Below are 23165 nucleotides of genomic sequence, written 5' to 3' on the forward strand. Positions count from 1 at the left end.
GAAAATTCCGGAGATTTGAAGTAAAATTACACTTTTTATGGAATAAACTTCACTACAGTTGGGTACGGGTATTTGTGCAATAGCCAAAACTTCAACAGGCCAACTTCAACAACAGTACCATATTTCTGTATTTCCAACTGCCCCGTCAGTGTTTTGCCTCGCTATTCGAAAGAGAAACAAGCTTTAATGATATGCCTAATGACTACTCACCGTAACACGCTGAGTGGTCTTGGCGCATAAAACCCCATAATTGAAGAATCAAGACGTTGCAAAACTAGCGTGTAGCTATAACCTGCTTAGTAAGAATGAAATATCGCACCTCGTATTTGGTGCTGTAACGCAATAAGAATACGAATGGGGAATTACCAAATGACGTGAATCCCAACATATAGTGTCACCATCAAGAACCACACGCTGGTCTATTCTTTCACTTAGTAACAGCGCCAGCCCCCGCTACAGCTCGTTGATCCATGAACCGGGCCGTTGGTCTGCTCTACTGGTCAGTATGGTGAGCATTGGCTTTGTCGTGGCAAGGAACCTGATTATACCTTGGAAAGCATATTTAGTGCCAGCGAACAAGGACAGAAGGGAGATGACACCGCAATACCGTAAGCCAGCTGTAGGGTGCTGTACGAATCATCGTAAAGCACCAGTAGGTTGCGTAGAAGCTGTTGTTTATGAGCTTCCACTGTCTTCTGGGAAAAAATACATCGGACAGACCAGAAGGTGTCTTAGTGACCGGTTACGAGAACATAGTCCAAACGTGAGAAATAAGCAATATGGTCATCTGTCAACTCACCGTCAGGAATGCGGCTGTGCGCCGGTGTGTGGGTCCTGCCGAGTTCTTGTGAAGCACAAAGATAAAGATGTGCGAGAGATTATGGAGTCTCAGGCTATCTGTCGAAATAGTGATACGTGTGTTAGTGCCCCTTCGGCCGATTTGTTAGATAAGGAGATGGCGTTTTTGGGTGATTAATATTTAGATGAGGTGGCGCTACCGTGCATGGGTTAAATAAATGGGTGCTTCCTGAAAAAACGCATTCTGGTGTCGTCTCCCTTCTGTCCTTGTTCGTTGGTGCTAAATATGATTTTCAAGTCATTTTACCAACACGCCCAACAAATGGCAATGCTGAATATATATGTTAACAGTTATCGACGCCGGTGATGTGTGCAGGCATGGAAGGTTTGCCTCATCGGAAGCAGCGATGACGCTGTGAAGGATTTGGCAGACCATTTCGGGCAGTTATGGGGGATAGTGTACACCAACACGAGTGTCTAAAAATTAATTTAACCTTCATCAGTCTTGATACCTTCATTTATCTGTATAGGAACATTTTCCAGTTTTTTTTAACTGTGCACAACTATCAGAGCAGTGGGAGTGAAACGCTCAAATCTGATCTGCAGCTTTGTCTGTCGTGGCTGGCAGTGGCAGCTGTCGTGGCTGCATTGCGTTGCTGCATAGTTCAAGCTAAGCCGAAAGACAGAAAACAGAATAGACCCTTAATACTTCCGAAAGGTGTGACAACTAGCTTATATTGCTTCGCTTTATTTTATGTATTAGTGATCAGATTGGCATGTATCTGCGGAGGATTTTTTATACGATTTACACGATGAGATCGCTCTGGGCCGGTTCCTGTACAGCCAGCATAGTTCACCATAATATACAAACATGGAAGCAAAAGAAAGACCACTCCACCCCCCTACACAATATGTGCACCGTACATAGTTTACAATGTAAACACTGCAAAATGCAGTGTTATGCTTTATACATACAGTATGAACAAAGAAATATAACAAAGCATGCATTAAATAAAACACGTTAGCTACGAAATTTAATTTTTAAAATCTTTAAAAAGTATTGTTCTATTACGTATAGTAGATTCTCATTGTTTTAAATCAAGTCAACGATGTTGATTCATCTATTAATTTTATCAGCTGCATGTTTTTTTTATTTTTAACTATGTAAGTATTCTTCAACATTGCCTGCCGGAAATAGCTAGATTCTACTTTTTCAGCTGAATTAGTGAGAGGAATGGACATTACTTGCACGAGTAATCGGGAGGCATAATCGATGGATTAACAAAACAACACTAATGAAGTTTAGGTAATTACGTTGCGACAGATATCCTAATTTATGAATTGGCAGGGGGTATTTAGTTGGAATATATTTTCAGGATGCCACCACTTTTAAGGTACCTATTCCCAAAGCGTGCGGGGTGTCAGCTATTTTCTTGCTTCAATGCATAAAAAATCGTTGTGTTAAGCACCCAAGTGAACCAAAAGTGCATAATCACCGCAAGTATGACAGCGAATATCGAAACTTGTCTAATTCTCAAAATTTTTCCCGCTGAGCTTGCAAGGCATAGCCTTGCAAGCTACAACTCAGCGGCTACAACTTGTAAATTATAAGACGTGCCGCAAAGTAATGAGCTAAAATGTACAACGATGGATTACATATTTGTTTTTTGTTGTTGTTGTGTTGACAGTAACTTTTTAAGTAGTCAATTATTTATGTCAACTGAATGAGCAAGAAATTCTCGCCTTTTCACGCAATGCAGCTCAAGTATTAGAATTGTGCTACGTGCGACGCTCGACTTTCTTTTTAGTTTGACATACTAAGAAAGACACCTGGTATAATTACATGGTAGTGTCTATAACCAATAGCTAATGGCATTGACAAATATTTCCAGTATATGTACACTAGCCCAAGCCTTTGGCATACCGTCTACTCATACACACAGGTCATTGTTTTCGGGATCCGCCGCGGTGCAATTTCCTCGTATTGTTTCCTCTGACAAGGCCGTTTCTTTTTTATTATTAAACCACTGTCCTTCTTTAAGAGCACTTCAATTGTGCTGGTGTCCTTCCTGTCCTCGCAGAGCCAGTGACGCTGCCCTTCAGTGTTATCAAAAAAGCTCTGAGAAATGGAAAGCTGGCTTCAATACTTTTGTGCATGATAGCTTGCGCAAACGAAAAAAAAACAATGGAAGTGAACCTGACCTTCTGCATTACTGGTACTGTTGCCAGGTAGTTCTAGACTCCTGCATCTTAATGACGTCAGCACTGTGTGCAGACTGAGTCAGTAAACCGCGATGGCAATCGCGGCTCGTATGGCCAAGTAATTTATTGATGTTTTCTCTCCTCTCTATTTATATAGATCACATTCGGTCATAAAAACTTCATTTCCTTCAAACCAGGTTGCATAGTCAAATACGTCACATGAACAAATGAACTTGGAAAATGTGTCGAAATGACATTCACACCCTTGAAGGTATGCTTGCGAAATCAATATTTCTCTACGTTTAGGCACGCAGGCCTCATTTCAGCAAAATAAAGGACGGAAGCATGCATCCTCAGATATTGAGCTGGTGGGCTAGGAGTAAGCAGCAAGAGTTTATTTGTGAAAGAAGCTCACTTGCGAAATGTCCTTGGTTGTCGAAATGTCCCTAATCTCCCTTCCTAATTGCATCCGCAAAGCAGCGGAAGAATGAAGCACTTATCTTAGCCACATCTTGATTTTCGTTTAACATGCGTACAGTATTGCTAGAACCTTTACACGAACACTCCAGGATTCCCGTCGTTGTGCTGCCAGCGTGCCAGGCACGTGGAAGATTGGGACGCCTCCAGGGACACAATACACGCTCAGTGCATTTGGCTGCAAAAAACGAGGATGCCAACTGGACGCCCAATCGGATCTGCAGCTGAGCGACGGAAGGTTTCGTTCTTTCAGCTGCTGCCACTAGCGCGGTGCGTACCACGGACACGTTCGCAACCATGCCGAGAAGCCGGGTTTGAAATCAGTGGTCACAAAGGAACAGACATTAAACCAATTAAACTGCCTACTACGAACGCCAACGATTTTTTTCTCGTCGGCCTCATCTCTTGCACTATGGAGGTGCTGCAGCGGCAGCACCGCTTTTGGGTGCCCATCATCGTGAAATCGTCCAGATTCGAATCCCTTGGAATCAAAGGTGCCTGGTAGCTGCCAGTTGGCGCAGTTATCCTTCTCAGCCAGCCGTTGCCTAACGCTTATATACGTCACGCCAATATTTCGCCATCGTATATTCTTAAAGGAACCTGCCGAGGCGTTTCAGCGCGACTCCCAACATAGCTATCGATTTCAACGCTTCGGTCTTCAAGCAACACTGCCAATTTGTTCTGATTTCGTGTGTTATGGATGCGGCGTACAACCACCCGGCTTGCTGCCACATAATTATTTGACGTCTCTATAGTACACATTTTGTTGTGGTGAAAGAAGTGAAGCGAATCAGGAATCGAAGGAAGAGGGTCGTTGTCACATTTTAATCTGAAAGGTGGTACGATCACATTGCCACCCTCCGGATGAGTCCCAATATTTGGCCCTACGAATTTCGTCCAAACCGTTCAGCATGTAGGAAATGTCTTTACGCGACTACCATTGAAGTCTTTCTCATCCTAACGACAGACTTGACAATGATGACGCCTTCCTTTGCCGAGTAGCACCTCACCGCCAATGTTACACCCACAGCTGCGAAGTGCATTTGCTTTAGCTGAAGCTAAGGTTTTCATATTACTTGTGTACTGAACAAATAATAACCAGAAGATAAACGCTTTCTATGAGCAGAGAGCTAACAGAATTGACGTAGACAATACACGATGGCTTTCTCACTCTGGCAATCTTCAAGTACCAGTTGCATTGACACCATTGTATCCGTAGCGCTTGGTATTCATTTTGTTTTGACAAGCGCTTGTCTTATTGGCTACAATACACAAACTATATCAGTTACAGCGCTTTTTTAGAAGCGTTGTTGACACGGTTAAATTTTTCTACTGTCGCTGCTATACAACATCCACAGGTCTTGGCCATAGGGAGTTGTACAGAAGAGTAAATAAATTCTAGGCCAACAGAAGTTCATGTTTCCCCTATGAACGAAAACATGGAAGTTATGTACCATCAAACAAAATACTTTCAATTTTGCGTTATCCCTGTGCTATGTGCTTATCATTTTAGAGTGAAGTTGTCAGAGTGCTTGTCAAAAGCGCGGGCCGAGGGAGCTTCCGGGTCCAATTCATTATAACTGAAAACTGGAAACGATTGTTATAGCAGAAGAAAGACCCGTACCGGAACAAATCCTAATGAAAAACAGCTTGAACGGGCAATGTAGAAATACATACGTAGCTATGACGAGGCGAAACAGAGACGAGAACCGATAATTCTGTTGATTGCTGTTTTTTTCAGCCATTTGCTATTCTGAACCTTTTACGATGCCTGCTCGTGCACGCGTTCTGCGCAACCGCACTTATTTCCTTTCATCTTCATTATCGATGATTCAAAATATTTATCTTCATAAATATCTTGAATGGAATAACTTCGTGCTTCTTTGTGTTGAACAAAGCCCCCATACTTCGTATACATTTACCGGCGACTCAGGGGTTGTTTAAATGTATGTTGCGTTTGGGATATGGTTTCAGGTTTACTAATGCGAAAGCATCATATGCCCCATTACGCGAAAATCTGGCGTAGTAGCCGGCGGCATGGCTGAATGATGGCACCAAAAATGGCCGACGGCAATGAGTAAAACCCCATCAAAATTACTCGAATTGGCGTCAAATTCCTCAAGCATGTTCTTGTAAGCAATGTAAACTAATGCGTTTGAGAAGGATATTAGGTACATTTCGGTCTGCGTGGGAACTGAGCGTAAGCCTCTGGGGTGCGACACGAGCACGCTTTCCCGATGCCAGGACGGCTCTACTGTCCTGCCTAAGTAAATGTGTGCGCCTAGTGCGTGGGTCATTGCGCACTGCACGTCGCAGCCGTCTGGCTGACTAAACGCGTGGCCTAGAGCGGGCGTCGTTAAGCACGGGATGGCGTAGCCAATACATGAGGGTGGCGCCATGTCATGAGTGCATGAAATGGTATTATAAAATAAAAAGCAATTAATTGCCAATTGAACGCTGCTGAGCGGTCATTCTAGTTAAACTTCTCACGGAAAGAGAGTGCGTTGGGGCTCTTGGCGCGTTTTCATTTGGCCTTATCGAGGCGCACTTAAAACGCAGGCGGGAGCTTGCGCGGACAAGGAACGCGTAGAAAAAAAAATATTTCACCAAAGCGACTACACTGCTTTCGCATTCGTACACGTAAGCAGTCTGAAGTGTCTCTGCCGAATTTTTCCAGTGCGGATGGCCTGAAAGGACATATTTCCTTCAGTTTATTGTCCGAAATTGTTCTCGGTGGATGCTTGAGCTATTTCACAACAGCTGGCTAGTACAGCAGCCTCGACATCCCACGTTGTCAGTTGAAATATCTTATCGCATCCTCATCACATATTTAAAAGGACGACCTGTTGGCATGATGCTGAACGGATAAGGGAGGTGGTTCAAGATACGGGGTCGGGGGGTCATATGCCTTTTTAAACAGGCATGGCGTTGGCATGGTGTTGAACGGATGAGTGAAGTGTTTCATGATATGGGATGCGGTGATATGACAACTGGCCGATTTAAATGGGCAACCGTTTGGCATGGAGCTGAACCGATAAGTGAGCTGGTTCATGATATGTGGTCATATGTTCATATCATATAGAGAGGAATGTAAAAATCCTTCATCTTTGGGATATGGGGAGTGGAATGACTTTTACCATGTTTCACGAGATTAAATCCCCCATTTTTATCACCAAACTCTATGAGCCAACTAAAGGGCGTAACAAGCAGCCTGGACGTTGCCGGCGAGAACTCGGTGCTTGAAACTGCTTTTTATAATCTTAACGTAGTCAATCCTAAAATCCCTTTGGCTTCTGGCGTGGACTCTTAGGCTAGCCATGGCAAAGTAGTGTTTTCTAAACAGCAGTTTTGTATTTGCATGACGACGCGTCCATACAGCAGCATTGTATGACGGCATATGATAAGCACGGTAAAAAGTTTATTTTTGTCAAAATATGCAAAATACATGGACAATAAACATATTCAACGAAAAGAATTTTCTGCGTAGGGGGAAACCACAAAAAACCTAGAAGTCGGCTTCACCCCAAACCACCTACGGCTTCGCTTTGAAATTGTACAGGCTGCTCTCGCCATATGTGAACCACAGGTGCACATTTCATTTGCTTTTTAATCACGTGTTTGAAACCACTGCAGCTGGAGGTGTTTACCGTGTTTTCAAAAGAAAGAGAGTCGCGTGCCAAACTTCTTCCTCACCCTGTGCTCCGGATCTAAACCAACAAATCACAATAGCTGCCTGTCAATATGTGTCGGCCGAAGGCCTTTAGACATAGACTTCGTACTACACTCCAAAACTCGGCAAGAAAACAAATCGGCAGACCAAACGCAGATGTAGGAATCTATGGGAAGCAATCGAAGCTTTCATAAAGTGCTTAATAGCATGTTATTAATTTGCCTATATCAATCCTTCGTCTTTGGCATAAAGAAAACTGGTGAGCCATGTGATCTCCCTCAGCCTTGCTAGGCATTGGGACTTGTCAATAAAGCGGTAATGCCACTAACCCCGAGAACCATTCTACATGAAGCGAAGTATAACTTCTTATTTCTAGATGTGGAGAATGCATTCGAAGTAATTGATTCATTCAAGTTTAATGAAAGTACCTAGTCAAGTAATTATTCAAATATTTAATTCGCATTTATATGTGTTGCTGAAGTATATATAAGTGAAAACTTAATCGGTCATGTGAGAAACATTAGTATGGTCCTTGAATGAAGTTTTCCGCACATAAATTGGAATTTTTAAGTTACATACCCACAGTTGCAATAATAATACCTTACATTGTGCTTTCTTCGTTTAAATAATCAAAGTGAATGTCAATTTCCTATCAAATTGAGGAATCATAATCAGTTTGTTCATCCAAATAATGAAACGTAAACAAAAAGTTGAATAATTGACGTCAGATCGATGGAGAAGGGCTTAGTTTGTTAAACTTTCCAACCAAAGTCTCATCGTGCAGTTCTGTATAGATCGTAAGCACCCATATAACCTCGGAGCATATGGCCGGACAATAAATTATATAAAAGACTGTTCATGGCCAAATATTTCAAACGGTCATGTGTGCACGCAACAAAAGGGGCCATTGTGCGTTGAGAGAACATTCACTTTCTTTTTCACTGCCTGCGGTCTCTCACTGTACATGTAGGAATTCAAGGGCGTCCTTGAAGTATATTTTTCCCTATGTTTGGCCAAAGCTACCTAGCGCAGCTCACTTGCGTATAGGAATCAAGAATCAGTAACATCGTGGTTATAATCTAACGTCTGAGCGCTTGCAACGCCCACGAATACTAGCCGCCGTAGATATACACGAGACGTTTGACAGCGTAGGACTACATGCTATGTTGCAAGAAATGCACGCAATATGACTAGAAGGTCCCCTAGTGGCATTCGTCACGTCACTGCTGATATACTGCACTCTTCGCGTCAAGATAGGAGATCGACTCTCTTCCCTTCGCTAAATCACACATGGCCTTTCGCAAGGCTCAGCGCTGTCTGCTGTTTTCAGCCATGCACCGTATCTCATATTATCTCGCAAGGATAGTCAGGTTTCATCACTCAATATACACAGACGGCCTCACAGTATGGACTACGGGAGGGTCACTTGGTGAGAAGGAAGGTGCCACCGAAGCAGCTCTCGATGCAATACAATGTCATCTTTCAGCACTCAGGCTCTCGCTTGCTCCTTCAAGATCACGGTATAGTGTGCTTGGCTCAAAGAAGGTGAGGAAATCAGCAGCAGCCATAACGATTGCGCCGGAAATAAAAGGGAGTCGGCTTGAAAAAAATACATGACCTAAGAAGACTATGACTCTCTATATCGGATACAGGCAACCACATTGCGTGTCTTGAACAGACTCTGAGCCCCTATCAAGCAACACAAGGGCTCCTCCGAAGACTCACCAGTCGTAAGTGGGGCAACAGGGAAGACACCCTCGTTGTAATGATGAAAGATCTCAACAGATCGAGAATTGTGTAAGGCTTCCCTAACATACGAACCACGATAGCGATGTGTCATCAGCTCGAAGCAGTTCATAGCCAAAGTATACGCACATTGTATTGTTTACCGAAACATACTCCAAGCCACATGCTTTACTTGGAGGCAACAATTAACACGCTTGAAGAACTGGCGAAGGACGCAGGACGCGCCCAAGTGCCACGGCTAGCCGCTACGTCTTCAGCACGAAGCATACTCCACCAGGACGGCCGGAGTCCACAAGCTTCTTTTCTCCCAATCCCCTTCCAACTAACGTGGGACAAAAGGAACACCGTCGCAGGTGTTACCATCACCGCAGAGTTATGTTCAATGATAATACAGTTCACGGCATTTGCACTACTGATGCCGCCGTTTCACGAAATCATGCTATTACTGCCTAGACGAACAGTGACGCTAGCAACAAGACAACAAACTACTCATGGCACACCTTCAAGTTGGACTGCTTCAGAGCTATAAGCGATTCTAGAGGTTGTCCAAACAGCGAGAAATGGTCACCTCGAGCATTGCAGCCCTCTTGGCATGGATTCGCAAGACGCCGTACGCGAACTAAGCAAGATTGACGCAAACGTGCTGGCAGCCGACATCGACGAAGAAGCGACAGTTCTGCGACACAAGGGAACTCAGCTGCACATTCATTGGACACCGAGTCATATGGGTGCCGGAGGGAATGGGCGAGCGGACGCGCTCGCTCGGGGAACCAATTTACCCACCCACAATTTTCCTGACCCCGCTTCCGTTGCAGCGAGATCGGCTGATCATGCAGATGCTGTCGATGCTCACCCGCAGCTCTGGCTGCATAAAAAACTTGCTCTACAAGCGCTGCTGCCCGATGGTCATGACCCCTCCCTCCTGGGCTTCCACGCCGGCAACGCATAGCACTCCACCGTCTGCACACTGGCACGGCAGCCGCGCCTCCGTTCTGAACCAAATATATTGACAAGCAGTTGGGCCCAACCTGTGGAACTTGCAGCATGGTTGAGCCGGTCTATGCGCACCACCTGCTATGGGCATCTCCTGGCCTATGCTCCTTATGAAGAATTTGCCTTGCTGGGCTCCAGAGCTGAGTCATTAAACGACTCGATCTTTCCAGGCGAGACTCCTGCCCAGCGTAAAACGATGTACGACAGCTTGCTTCCCTACTTATTAAGGAGCAAAACAATTAACCTGATCTAGGCACCTCGCCGGAAAGAATAGTGGGGTCACCTTTTAATGTGTACATATTTCTTTAAAGCAATAAGCCTCTCTCTTTCTGCTTCGTTTAGTTGACTCGCATCGGGCTTTAGAACGGAAGCTGTGTTAGCGAACCCAGCTACGGCTGCTGCTGTCTTGCCGAATAGCTTCAAAACTTGGAGGACACTTAAGCTTCACATTTAAGAGCGCAGCGTGATAACATTCAAAGATTTCTGACTGCTTGTCACGCTTCCCAGACACTGCAGCTTATATAACCGTAATGTTTACTGGGAAACGCTGGCGGAGAGCGCTGTTCCCGAATGCAAGCTTTCTGGTATAAACGCAGCCTCTTGCATGACCGATTTCGGAGATAGTGCACAGCCGCGATAAAAAAGAAAGTTGCGGCACTTTCAGGTTGCTGTTACTGTTTCATACTTTTAATATTAAGCCTTAAAAGATTTAACATAAAGGACATGTGCTGTCGATGTTTTCTTTCGTGACATTTGTTTGTGGGATGTCATTCTCAAAATTCCGAGGAATAACTTTGTTAAGAATGCAAGACAAGGAATGAACAAGGTTAGTGATAGAGTGGTGTGGCAATATAACCCTCATATACCACATGTCATAGCAAAGCGTGGCGTATAGACATACCTAAATATAAACGGCATTTTTACGGCAACCTAAATATAAACTGCAAGGTTGACACTGACAAAGGGTTTTTTGCGACACGGTGCCCTTAACGCTGTCCCGTTAAAGCAAGGCTGCACACGTATGAGCAGTAACCTTACATGTATAGCCACCTGCGCTACACATAATGTAATGTTTCCAGCTGCGCTATCTGCCAAATTGCGGAATGAAGCGATAAACGCCACCTAAATATCCCTACTGCCACAAATGTAGACCTTCAACCGCACCATTCATTTATTGAAGCGAATATCTTTCTTTGGCTTTTTCTCCAGTTTGCGTGATCGGACAAGTATTTGGTCTGATTAGGCCACATACTTCCGCTTACAGCAACTATCCGTTTCAAGCACGCGTGCTTTCGCGCAAGAGCTTTGTGGCGCCCGGTGGTTTTATCTGCTGCGTTCGGTTGTGGAGCTGTGTCACATTTCTCGGCTGCCTTGGCTGACGGTTTACCAAGCGCTTTCATCGCCAATGTACGTTGCTGGTCTCTTGTCGAGATGCATCGTTTACTGCAGTTCTTGCCGACTCACCGCAAGTTTGCTTAGACCAACTGTCACAGTGCGTGGAGTCTGCACGATATTTCTTTTTGTCCATGTGTTATGCATATGGCCATCAAAATCAGTGCATCACAAAACAATTGAGCACCTGAACGCTTCCTGGAAGATATTCGTACGTTTGATGCATATTGACTGCATGAGGTCGTGTGTAGTAGCGCATCATTCGTGCACCTGTGTCCCACTTGTGCACCTGCGACACCTGTGTACGTTGTTTTGACTGAATGGTTACGCGACAGGTTTCCGCCTTTAGCGTGACTGCACTATTTCAGTATTACTGCAATTAGCTCCCTCTGGATACTACACGCACTTTCCACTCCGCCCGTCCATCTGTCCGTCCGCCCGTCCGTACGGCTGTCTGTCTGTCTGTCTGTCCGTCCGTCCGTGTCGGTCTGTCTGTCCGTTTGTCGGTCTGTCTGTCTGTCTGTCTGTCTGTCTGTCTGTCTGTCTGTCTGTCTGTCTGTCTGTCTGTCTGTCTGTCTGTCTGTCTGTCTGTCTGTCTGTCTGTCTGTCTGTCTGTCTGTCTGTCTGTCTGTCTGTCTGTCTGTCTGTCTGTCTGTCTGTCTGTCTGTCTGTCTGTCTGTCTGTCTGTCTGTCTGTCTGTCTGTCTGTCTGTCTGTCTGTCTGTCTGTCTGTCTGTCTGTCTGTCTGTCTGTCTGTCTGTCTGTCTGTCTGTCTGTCTGTCTGTCTGTCTGTCTGTCTGTCTGTCTGTCTGTCTGTCTGTCTGTCTGTCTGTCTGTCTGTCTGTCTGTCTGTCTGTCTGTCTGTCTGTCTGTCTGTCTGTCTGTCTGTCTGTCTGTCTGTCTGTCTGTCTGTCTGTCTGTCTGTCTGTCTGTCTGTCTGTCTGTCTGTCTGTCTGTCTGTCTGTCTGTCTGTCTGTCTGTCTGTCTGTCTGTCTGTCTGTCTGTCTGTCTGTCTGTCTGTCTGTCTGTCTGTCTGTCTGTCTGTCTGTCTGTCTGTCTGTCTGTCTGTCTGTCTGTCTGTCTGTCTGTCTGTCTGTCTGTCTGTCTGTCTGTCTGTCTGTCTGTCTGTCTGTCTGTCTGTCTGTCTGTCTGTCTGTCTGTCTGTCTGTCTGTCTGTCTGTCTGTCTGTCTGTCTGTCTGTCTGTCTGTCTGTCTGTCTGTCTGTCTGTCTGTCTGTCTGTCTGTCTGTCTGTCTGTCTGTCTGTCTGTCTGTCTGTCTGTCTGTCTGTCTGTCTGTCTGTCTGTCTGTCTGTCTGTCTGTCTGTCTGTCTGTCTGTCTGTCTGTCTGTCTGTCTGTCTGTCTGTCTGTCTGTCTGTCTGTCTGTCTGTCTGTCTGTCTGTCTGTCTGTCTGTCTGTCTGTCTGTCTGTCTGTCTGTCTGTCTGTCTGTCTGTCTGTCTGTCTGTCTGTCTGTCTGTCTGTCTGTCTGTCTGTCTGTCTGTCTGTCTGTCTGTCTGTCTGTCTGTCTGTCTGTCTGTCTGTCTGTCTGTCTGTCTGTCTGTCTGTCTGTCTGTCTGTCTGTCTGTCTGTCTGTCTGTCTGTCTGTCTGTCTGTCTGTCTGTCTGTCTGTCTGTCTGTCTGTCTGTCTGTCTGTCTGTCTGTCTGTCTGTCTGTCTGTCTGTCTGTCTGTCTGTCTGTCTGTCTGTCTGTCTGTCTGTCTGTCTGTCTGTCTGTCTGTCTGTCTGTCTGTCTGTCTGTCTGTCTGTCTGTCTGTCTGTCTGTCTGTCTGTCTGTCTGTCTGTCTGTCTGTCTGTCTGACCGTTTTCCTGCCAACTTTGGTGACCGTGCAGTCCATACTCGAATGGACAGAGCATAGGGCTACTGTACAGAAGGAACCTTGTTGTAAACCAGTCACCGGGTAAACATGAGTCTTGTTTATAAGTATATGCACCACTGGGTTATGTGCCGCTCTTCAATGAATCTCTTTCACGCCACCATGGCTCACTGAGTATGGGCCACGGGTATGTGCGGTTCTTGAATAAATCTCTTTGACACCAACATGGGTCACTGGGTATATGCCACTGGGTATATGCTGCTAATTATTGAACGTATTTAGCACCAACTTGTGTTCCCTGGGCACGTTCCAGTGAGTATGTGTCATTCTTGAGTGAAAAAAAGAAGCCTTGAAGTTTCTCGGGTGCTGCGCGAAATGAAACCCGTGTCACATCTACAATCTTGTCTGAATATATGCATATTCACTCATGCACCTCTCGTAGACTTCGCGGCAGCACTCCTGAATAGCGCATTGTTTCCACGAGGAAGCTTGAGAGAAGAGCCTGACTGATTACACACGTCATACATGAAGCGTTTTGGCAGCAGGAATACAGTGTGTCGCCACATCGCTTCCAAGACGATCGCCATAACATATACAATAACTGTAACATTGAATGTGCCAGCAATTTGTTTCTTTTAGTGCAACAGTATTTATTAATCAAGTGAAATGGAGTAGCCGTTGCAGGCAAAATGCTACAACACGTTTGATTATCTCCATGTCAATAACAAAAAGGCATCTTTCTCGCTACATCATCACGGCATTGTGAATACCATGCTGTAGCGAATATTCTTTTTAAGCATTGAGTGTTTTCGGTTTGAGAACGTGTGTATTTGTAGGCACATGTGTTTGGGAAGTCGCATTGTTCTGCGTCGCCCTTAGACTTCCAGTTTTGCTTACCTCGAGCTTAGACTTGTTTGCTCGATACGTGCGCACTAGCCTTGTTCCGAAAATAACACCTATGACGTTCCTTTCTTTTTTAATTCTCGGGACGTCCATCGTTCCGGGCCCAAAATATAACAAGATGAATTAAAAAACTATGGCCAACATATAGTCGAACACAAGGTCGATGTTTATTGGACTACAATACATAAAGATACAGTTGTCATGAGCACATGCAAAAAGCAAAAAAAATAGGCTTGACCGGGTTTGTATCCCCTAAAAACTGAAATATGATTGAAATATTTATTGTTAACGTCCTTTATAGTATAGATGTAACCCTTTCCTTTTCTTTTTAGTTTTAGACAAATTTACTGCTTTTTGTTTTCCCCTTTATCGGATGTACACACTCATCTCTGAAATGCCCTAACGAAATAAATAAATAAATGCCACAATCACGCTTCACAAAATAAATTTGCCCACTGCTGAGAATATACACATCAATAAATACTTCTCATGACATTGAATAACAATCAGGACTGCTGACAGTTGTACGACACACTTCCTGCATCCAGTCATATTCTACCCAAGCTTTCAGTCAGTTTCTTAGATTTCTGGATCTGTCAATCACAATCTTTCTTTGTTTTGGGGCATATTGTTTTTTTGGCATTGTCTTTCCGTCTTCTTTACCGGACCTTGTTTTTTAGCTGTCACTCCAGTGACTTAGATTCAAAGCGTGGCTCAGCTGAAGCGGACACTCACTTGTGGAAAACAAACAAACATAAAGCTAAGGAAACACGTACGGCAGCCAAAATTACACCAAAAGCTGTAAGGGCTCTTCCTAGATTTCGTTGAGCTTTTTCTCCCTCTCCCCTTTTTCTTTGATATCGCAAATAAAAAGGAGACCCCTGTGAGCAGTCTTCACCACTTTGCTCTGATTCATCGCAGCAATGTTGTCTGTCCACCTTCTCCTGGCTACCATTGCCGCCTTCGCTCTCCAAGGGGGCGCCTTAGCACAATCCTATCCGGAACTTCAACCACAACTGCAAAGATTTCAAAACCCGCGCCGTGTGAGTCCATACGCTCAATTACCCTTTTTGTTGTCCATCGAAAAGCGTTAGCATATAGTCGAGCACTGTTAGTAAGCTTGCACACCCATCTGTTACACCGTCATAGATAGCATCTTTCTTGAGTGGCACTGTCGCATATATCTTAAAGGCTAGATGGCTCATCGTCCTGAATCGGTAGCTAAACCTTTCTGCTGTGGAACAATAAGTCCAAGGTTCGCCTCCCGGCGACAGCATTCTGATTAGAATTATAATTAAAGGAAATTGTTTGCTTTAAGCGCGAAATTAGGTATACTTGGGACTTTATGATCATTCATAAGTTCTCTATTACGGTGTCCCTAACAATGCCAGCCTTGCTTCGGGGCGTTGAGCCCTTCTATTCAAACAACGGGCCTCGTGGACGTAAGTACTCGTGCTCCAAGCGCTATACGATAACATAGACAGAATAGAGTTTGAACAAATAAACCGAGTTTGCACAACAGACTGACAATATTTTTAATAACAAACCTTCACTTTAACGTAGACGGGTGGTAACGAACGTCAATACAATGCCAATTTGCAATACACTGAGGAGGGCATAAGTCGATAATTTAACGCCAAAATTGGTTTGCAGTTGGCTTCTGCGAAGTAGGTGAAAGCTGATAATATTAGCCGAGAAAACTGTTCTTATACACCTTACCTCGCAAAGCTTCGTTCCTAAAGACTTATAAGCACCGAGACAGAAAACAGTGTCATTGCTCATTCGCGGAAACTTAGGACATTTCAGAAGCCTTACATGGGACCGCCTACTGGTTCATCAAGGAAAAGCTTTATTCTGCGCACATTTCCCACGGGAGAAGGCAACACGACAGAGACCTTCTTTCTTGTGAATAGGGCGCGAAACAGGGATCATCTTGCATGAATGTTTCGCCAACAAGCCGAAACAGCTGAAGTAAGAACCAGAATATAGGCCGAGATTTTTTTTTCCTCCAAAAGAAACTGCTTATTAAGTCCCTCGTTTTATATAGTGGTTTTGAGCACATCGCGAGTCGTCGTCTGGCCAAGTCAAGGCCAGGGGTCGACTTTTATTCCGGACCGACCTATATTCCGGTTCGTTCAGAATATTGGCTGTACACATCTGTGCTCACAGTTCGCCATTCTGTTTTTACTTGGTGACGAGCCCGACTGAAGTAAACCGCGTAAAATACACAGCGGGAGAGGTGACGTTCTTAATGTCTATCACCAAGGTAAGTAGACAAAGGTATCTTTAGGAATGCAAGCAGATCCTTTTGCGCAGAGTTGCTTTCAAAGCACTGGTCGACAAATTTTGATTCTGATAATGAACGATTCCCCAGTCTATCCAGCACTATATATAAAGTTAAAATTAAATTGTGGGGTTTTACGTGCCAGAACCATGACCGGATTATGAGGCACACTGAAGTCAGTGACTTCAGAATAATTCGGACAACCTGGGGTTCTTTAACGTGCACCTAAATCTAAGCACATGGGTGTTCTTGCATTTCGCCCCCATCTAAATGCCGCAGGGCGCGGCTGCGATTTGGTCCCGCAACCTCGTGCTTAGCAGCGCAGCAACAAAGCCACTAAGCAACAACGATGGGTGCATATAAAGTGTGGGAGTGTCTCGTCACAGCTGCCTGTGTGGTACGCCGGGGGTCTCGGCCCTCCCGCCCAGGCTATAAAGCCAGAAGTAGCCCTGGTTAAACTCCCTCCCTTTCTAGGCTTTCTTTCTCTATCTCTCTGCTCGGCGACCGCTTACACATCAAACTACTTTTTGAGCAAACTGAAATGGGTGAGCAAAACTTATTACACTTGCGATGGCAGATTTAAATTACAGACGCCATGTGGCATTTTCGTCCTCGGTATTTCAGCATTTTCTCTTATATAATAGGTATATTATTGGGAAATTTCGTGGTAGCCAGAAATAGACATTTTTGATAAAAACGTGTTTACACACTGGTGTACTGCGAGCCTGTAACAAATGCAGTGTGAGCACGCTTAATACAGAACGGAAGTGATTGTCAGTTTTTGCGGTTTCCTACTGGAATCGCATAGGAACCGCTTTTGTGAACGCCATAAAGCATTGTCGCCTCAGGGGAAAGCCACTCGAACAGGCGCAACATGTAATATCGTAAAACTAGGGGAAGCAAACTGCACAACAAAAGTGATTTTGAATAGTTTTCCCACGCCCCCAACAGCAGTTGACAATCGTTACTCATTATCCGGAAGCAGTCCGTGAGTGCCCTAGTACAGCCCAAATTTTGCATGGGATTCATATGTTCAAATGAAAAATGAGACTAGAAGCAAACGCATGAGGAAAATGAGATCTAGTTTATTTGGCCGTGTTTTGCAGCCAAAGAAGGGGAACGTGGAGTTATCACTAACGCGAGAAGCATGTCATCAATGCATTTTGCTAACATTCACGTATACGGATTCGGACACTGAGAAGGAGATTTGACAATAATTTGTTGACCGCGCAAGCAGCCGTGGAACGAAGAATGGCAGACTTAGACAAATTCACCCCAAAAGGTGGGAAAATGACCATAGCCATTAAAGAGAAAAGCCGGGTAACTGATAACCTGCCTTAATGATTATAAGTGCAGTTGGGCCGTAATGAAAAACAAGGAAGACTAAACGGCTGCGATCTATCATTATAGCTCTTGGATGGAGAAAGTGGGGGTTTGCCATAAAAGCGAAGAAGCACTCGCAGTGGTAGGTGACTACAGGAAATGGTCGGCTTGAAGACATTGTGCAGTGTTATGACAGAGCACAATAGCAATTAACGATCCTTGAGAAGCTTTCGTTCTATAGTGGGCTTAAATCGGATGTCGACGTAGTTTTTTTGATGCTGCTGGGGGTTATGTTTATTGTAATGAAGACATCTTATGAACAAACCAAATACTCTTGGCGTCAAATGTGCCACGCAATGCGCAAGCAGCCTCTAATACCTTGAGTGAATGTGGTCATAGTCATGGCCACTGCTTTGCCAAACTCTAATTATACATGCTTCGTTTTCATGTTTTATGTTTTTAACAAGTGCTGCATGTAAGAACCCTTAATAAATTTCCTCGCTTTTATTTACACTCTCAGTGCTATCCCAACAATGGTGAGTGGGTCATGATGAAGAGGAACTACCCCTACGATCCACACTTCGGCGGAACCGCTAAATGCGTGAAATATGAGAGAATTGGACCGGTCATGGGCAACAGCATGAACGTGAGGTTCTCTTGGTGCCAGGATGGATCCGGATATGGATGCGGATCAAAGTAACGCTCTTGGAAATTTTCAGAAAGACAGCGTCACGAGGAAACATAGTTCTAAAGTAATCTCACAATTAGAATAAAGAGGAACTCAAGCATTTTCATAAAGACTTATGTAGACACCAGTGTTTATAAAGTAACATTTGAAACGTACGGATAACTTAATCACAAAAAAATGCGTCATAGAATATTGTGGAAGCCAGATCGTTAGAAATAGTGTTAGAATCGAATACATTATGTTGGCACATAAAAATAATTTTATTTGCTTTGTAAATCAGAGTAAAACTAGAAGGGAAGACATTTATGTAACTAGATATTAACTTAACAGCGCCGAAGGTTGTATGAGTATTAAGTACTTGCTCCGTATTGTACTAGCTAAAGGGATCTGAAATGCCAATTTTTTTTTTAGTTTTGTGCCTGATGTGATGCGAATTGAATGGTTAATCTGGTGTAAATGATATTTGTGCACTATTGTTGCTAAGATGAACAGGGTACCTCTAACTTATATATATATATATATATATATATATATATATATATATATATATATATATATATATATATGTTGGTTGGTTATGAATGAAGAAGTAATGATTACTCAGCAGCTCAACACTAAAACTATCAGTGCGCAACGCTGGGCGAGATGGTGTCCATTTGAGCTTAATATTCTATTATACGCTTTGAGCTCATCATAGGACAGTGAGCGTGAAGTAAAAAATACAACGTTTCTGATGAAAAAATAACTATAGTGTGCACAGTGGTATACAACACAGTAATATTTCTATCTTTGATGCAGAAAATATTCTTCGAAACTTTCTTTTGACTTGCTGACTTATTTTGCAGTACTGGTCGATATGTCCTCACTTCGACGCCAGGATACAGCACAAGGAATCAGTATAACTTTATGTCCTTCAATGGTAAGCAAGTGCAAAAGTGGTGGACGTTGGTACGTTGGTACGCTATAGTACCACAAAATCTAACGATACTATTCTTTTATGAAAGTCCTAAATTATTGCAGACCGCGACAAGTGAAATGAGAGCATACTTTCCACTCAAATGTATTCCTTTTAATTCAAACAGGCACTTTGTTTCGTGTAAATCTGCAGGATGTTCACTGGCCACTGATTCTCATCTGTAGCACGACCATAGCGGTCCTGTTATGAGAGTCATTTAAATACCATTGTGAAGGCTCGCCACATTTTGTTTGGACTGAGTGGCCTATGGCTCGAGGCTAAGCTTGAAAAAGTAAATGCTTCACCAGTTATATCGACCCACGGTCTGCAACGTCCGCCAGCTGGGATACTGTGTATTGTCCTCAATGTATAGAGTATCCTTGAGACCTAATATAAGAATTCCGAAGACGTTGCTGACGCAATCTAAATATTTACTGGCATAGCATCGGTCTCTTTTTCCGTTCTAAACTCATTCTTTCTAGGCAACTGGTTACTTTAGAATCTTGAGAAGCACGCCAATTTCCGCAAGCATTTACTTTCTTTCTCGCAACATCAGAGACAAGAACTGTGAAGCTTGTCACGTCCTACGTGCCGCATAAACTAAACAGCTTGCTGAATACATGTAAAAATTATCCGAGATCCTCCACCACCATAACGAGGTCCTGATAATTAAGGGCAGATGGGAAAAATCATTGTTGCCATAATTTGTTAATATTATTGATTCGAAAGCATCAAATGGCTCACTGAGGAAGAAATCCGACGTGTGGCTACTTTAGCAGCCTAAAATTTTCTTTGATTATTAATTATTTTTCTTAGATTTCGAGTGCTTCAAGGTTACGTTCAGGCAGCCAAAGCAGTATGGACATTTTAATGCGACTTAATCCACATTTTCTTTTTTCAGGTATGGGCAATTACCAAATGCACACGATCTTCAAAGACTGCCGCACTTGCTTCGTTGGACGTTATCGTTATGCTCTTAACGGTAAGATTTGCGATTTTTTTATTGACCCCACGCAAGAATTATAATTGTCGCATGTCGCTTCTCCTAGCCGAATTAGGCTAATTGAAAGTACACTGTACTTGAAGTAGTTTCTTATACAATCAGTATGGGTAATTATATAGGCCAAGATTGGCTAGTTGTGCTTTCTGATGTATCACAATCATGGGTGTACCACATCGATTGAAATGAAACGACCTACAATGCTACACATGTATGAGAAAGCGGCTCCGAAGTAAACTTTCATTGGAGTACAACTGACCCTTCAAGCCTCGATGTTCTTGCAAATATCAGCCTCATGCGGATCAGAAAGGGAAGTCGTATAAACCAGCTGGCTCGTTTTATCTGTCACTGAACACAATTTTAAATATCGTGGGAGCACGTTTTATTGATTAGACTGTATTTGCTGTGCACTGGACTTAAAGACTTGGTAATGCTCGTCTGTATATTTGACCATTATGAATCTCCTTTCCGTTGACCATATCAAGCAGGAAGCTCCACAAATTTCGCTGCACTATAACCAACGTTTTAAATTTGTTAGCTGTCTGTAAACGTTCATGTGTAAAAAGATTGTCTGCGCATATTCAAGAACTGCTTCTAAACACCGCGCACAACACCAATAGTTTTGGTGTTCGTCGATACAAGGCAATTATACCCCGTATTGTGTTAAAACACAACAGTACTACAGGAGGCAGCCCTCTTACGCTGCATGAAAGTTTGTGCCCGGAGTGGTCCAAAGCATCAATTTGAAGTTATGTGACAAGAGAAAATAAATTTATGCTCTCCGTAGGCACTGTGGGTTTATGAGTATTGCTATTATCCTAAGTTACTTAATACCATTTTTAACAGACATGAATGTAAGAAAGAGCACATGTAATATTTTCTCGAGCTATTGCTGGTGTTTTTTGCGCATGTGAGTGTAATTGCTTTCTATGTTGTCACTCGTTGTTAGTGATAAATAACAATTTCAGTAGCAGAGGTTTCACTGTTGAACTAGATTAAGAGCGTAGTAATCATCTAAGCAACCTGTCATTTCTTTTTTGCCAGGATATGGCTGTATCATGTGGCGCCGTGTGGCACCCCACTTCAGCCGACGTTCCACCTACTGCAACTTCATCTTCGATCTGTTCTGTGGCGGTGCCCCCAAGTACCAGGTGTACGATGAGTCATGCAGTCGGGTGCTCGACCTGTACGGTGGCTCCAACATCGGCTGGTATAAGAAATAATCAGTCGCTCATGAACTCATGCCCGTCTTCTAAGCATGTAACTCCCCAGCACGCTTATTGAAATAAAGCTTAATTTCTCTCCACTGTGCATTCTTCTTCTAAAATCATTGGTCCTATGTATAGCGGAACATCATTTGCCATCATCCACGGCAGTATCCATTAAAACTGCGTGCGTCAAATGTACTACCTAAATATCCACAACTGCCTTTGTCGTAAACAACCCACCTTCACTCAGAACTAGAAGAAAGGGCGTTAACGGAGGGGCCCGATTTTTATTAATCATATTATGAGAAGCCAACAAAGACACCAAGGAAAACATGTGAGAAATTACTTGTACTCCCTAATTGAATTAAATAAGTGATAAATTAATGTCAATGAAAGTGGATGAAAAAACAACTTGCCGCAGGTTGGGAACGATCCCACGTCTTCGCATTACGCGCGCGATGCTCTAACCAAATGAGCCACCGTGGCGCGGTTTCTCCATCCACTATCTTGGGTATTTATGTGTTACTACTGCAACTAACCTTGGGAGTGTTAGCCAGCGCCACCACTCACAAATCTTGGCGGCGGATGTGGAACATCCTTTCGGCCGTAGACGTCACGAGTACGTGATCTCTCTGGGTGAAGGCAACTAACTGGTCAATAAACCCGCACATGCTACCTAAAGGCATCAATGTTGCCGGATTCGAGACCCTCTGTTATGTAAGAAGGGGAAGAAAAGGGATTAACCGACGGGCTCGATTTTCATTAATCATATCATGAGAAGCCAACAAAGGCACCAAGCAAAACAGGGAAAATTTCTTTTGCTTATTATTGAATTAACCCGGCAAAGCTCGAACACCTTTTCACGTCAAAGAAAATTAAAACTTGCTCACACGTATTTCTGGCCACGGATACTATATTGGTATGAAGAAAGCAGCGAAATTATATTTGAGTAAAATTAATTAGTATGCTAATTACTTAATTAGTGATTCATTAGCTGAACTATTCAAAACTGAACACTCCCTTCAAAATATCATAAACGCTAGTAGGGGTTGTACATTGGGTGTACAGCACTAAATCAGATTTTTCAGGCATCAAATTCAACGTATAGAAAATAATACGTTGGGCTTTGTGGCGTTAAAGAAATGATAAATTCATGGCAATAAAAGTGGATGAAAAAACAAGTTGCCGCAGGTGGGGAACAATTCCACGTCTTCGCATTACGTGTGCGATGTTCTAACCAATTGAGCTACCGCGGCGCAGTTTCCCCATCCACTTTCTTGAGCATTTATGTTTTACTACGTGAACTAACCTTGGGAGTACCACCTCCACTAAAACCATTCTTGTACTCACTAACTGAAATAAATAAGTGACAAATTAATGTCAATGAAAGTGGATGGAAAAACAACTTGCCGCAGGTTGGGAATCGCCTCAGAAATTGCCTCATAATTGGGCATGTAGCCCCTAGATGCCCAATTCTGCACCGCTCCTGTCTGATATGTATTTGTCGGTATAGAGTTCTATTATGATTTTTCAAGGCTCACTTATTTAACTTACCAGCAAAAATGCCATACTTGGTTCTTTAATCTCAGAAAATTGCTTGGTCTCCACGGCCCATACACGCTTCGTCACCCTCGTTCGCTTCAGTATAGCCTGCTGTAAGCCCGGTGTATATAGCCTGGTATAGCCTCCGAAAT

At 43.6% G+C, this 23165-nt stretch overlaps 1 protein-coding gene across 1 annotated transcript; it reads left to right on the forward strand.

The window, feature by feature from the left end:
• Positions 1–14896: 14896 nt before the first annotated feature.
• On the forward strand, positions 14897–21574 carry LOC142564597 (uncharacterized). Its single transcript, XM_075675652.1, has 5 exons — positions 14897–15056; positions 18141–18316; positions 19154–19227; positions 20165–20245; positions 21308–21574. The coding sequence occupies exons 1-5, from the start codon at positions 14937–14939 to the stop codon at positions 21484–21486; spliced, it is 630 nt and encodes a 209-aa protein (XP_075531767.1). The 5' UTR covers positions 14897–14936; the 3' UTR covers positions 21487–21574.
• The last annotated feature ends 1591 nt before the right edge of the window (positions 21575–23165 follow it).

The sequence above is a fragment of the Dermacentor variabilis genome, chromosome 11 (genome assembly GCF_050947875.1).
Source record: "Dermacentor variabilis isolate Ectoservices chromosome 11, ASM5094787v1, whole genome shotgun sequence".
Classification (NCBI taxonomy): Eukaryota; Metazoa; Arthropoda; class Arachnida; order Ixodida; family Ixodidae; genus Dermacentor; species Dermacentor variabilis.

Coding starts and splice junctions, on each gene's coding strand:
- LOC142564597 (XM_075675652.1), top strand. CDS start 14,937: ATGTTGTCTGTCCACCTTCTCCTGGCTACCATTGCCGCCTTCGCTCTC. Junction 15,057..18,140: donor GATTTCAAAACCCGCGCCGT/GTGAGTCCATAC, acceptor TTACACTCTCAG/TGCTATCCCAACAATGGTGA. Junction 20,246..21,307: donor TTATCGTTATGCTCTTAACG/GTAAGATTTGCG, acceptor CTTTTTTGCCAG/GATATGGCTGTATCATGTGG.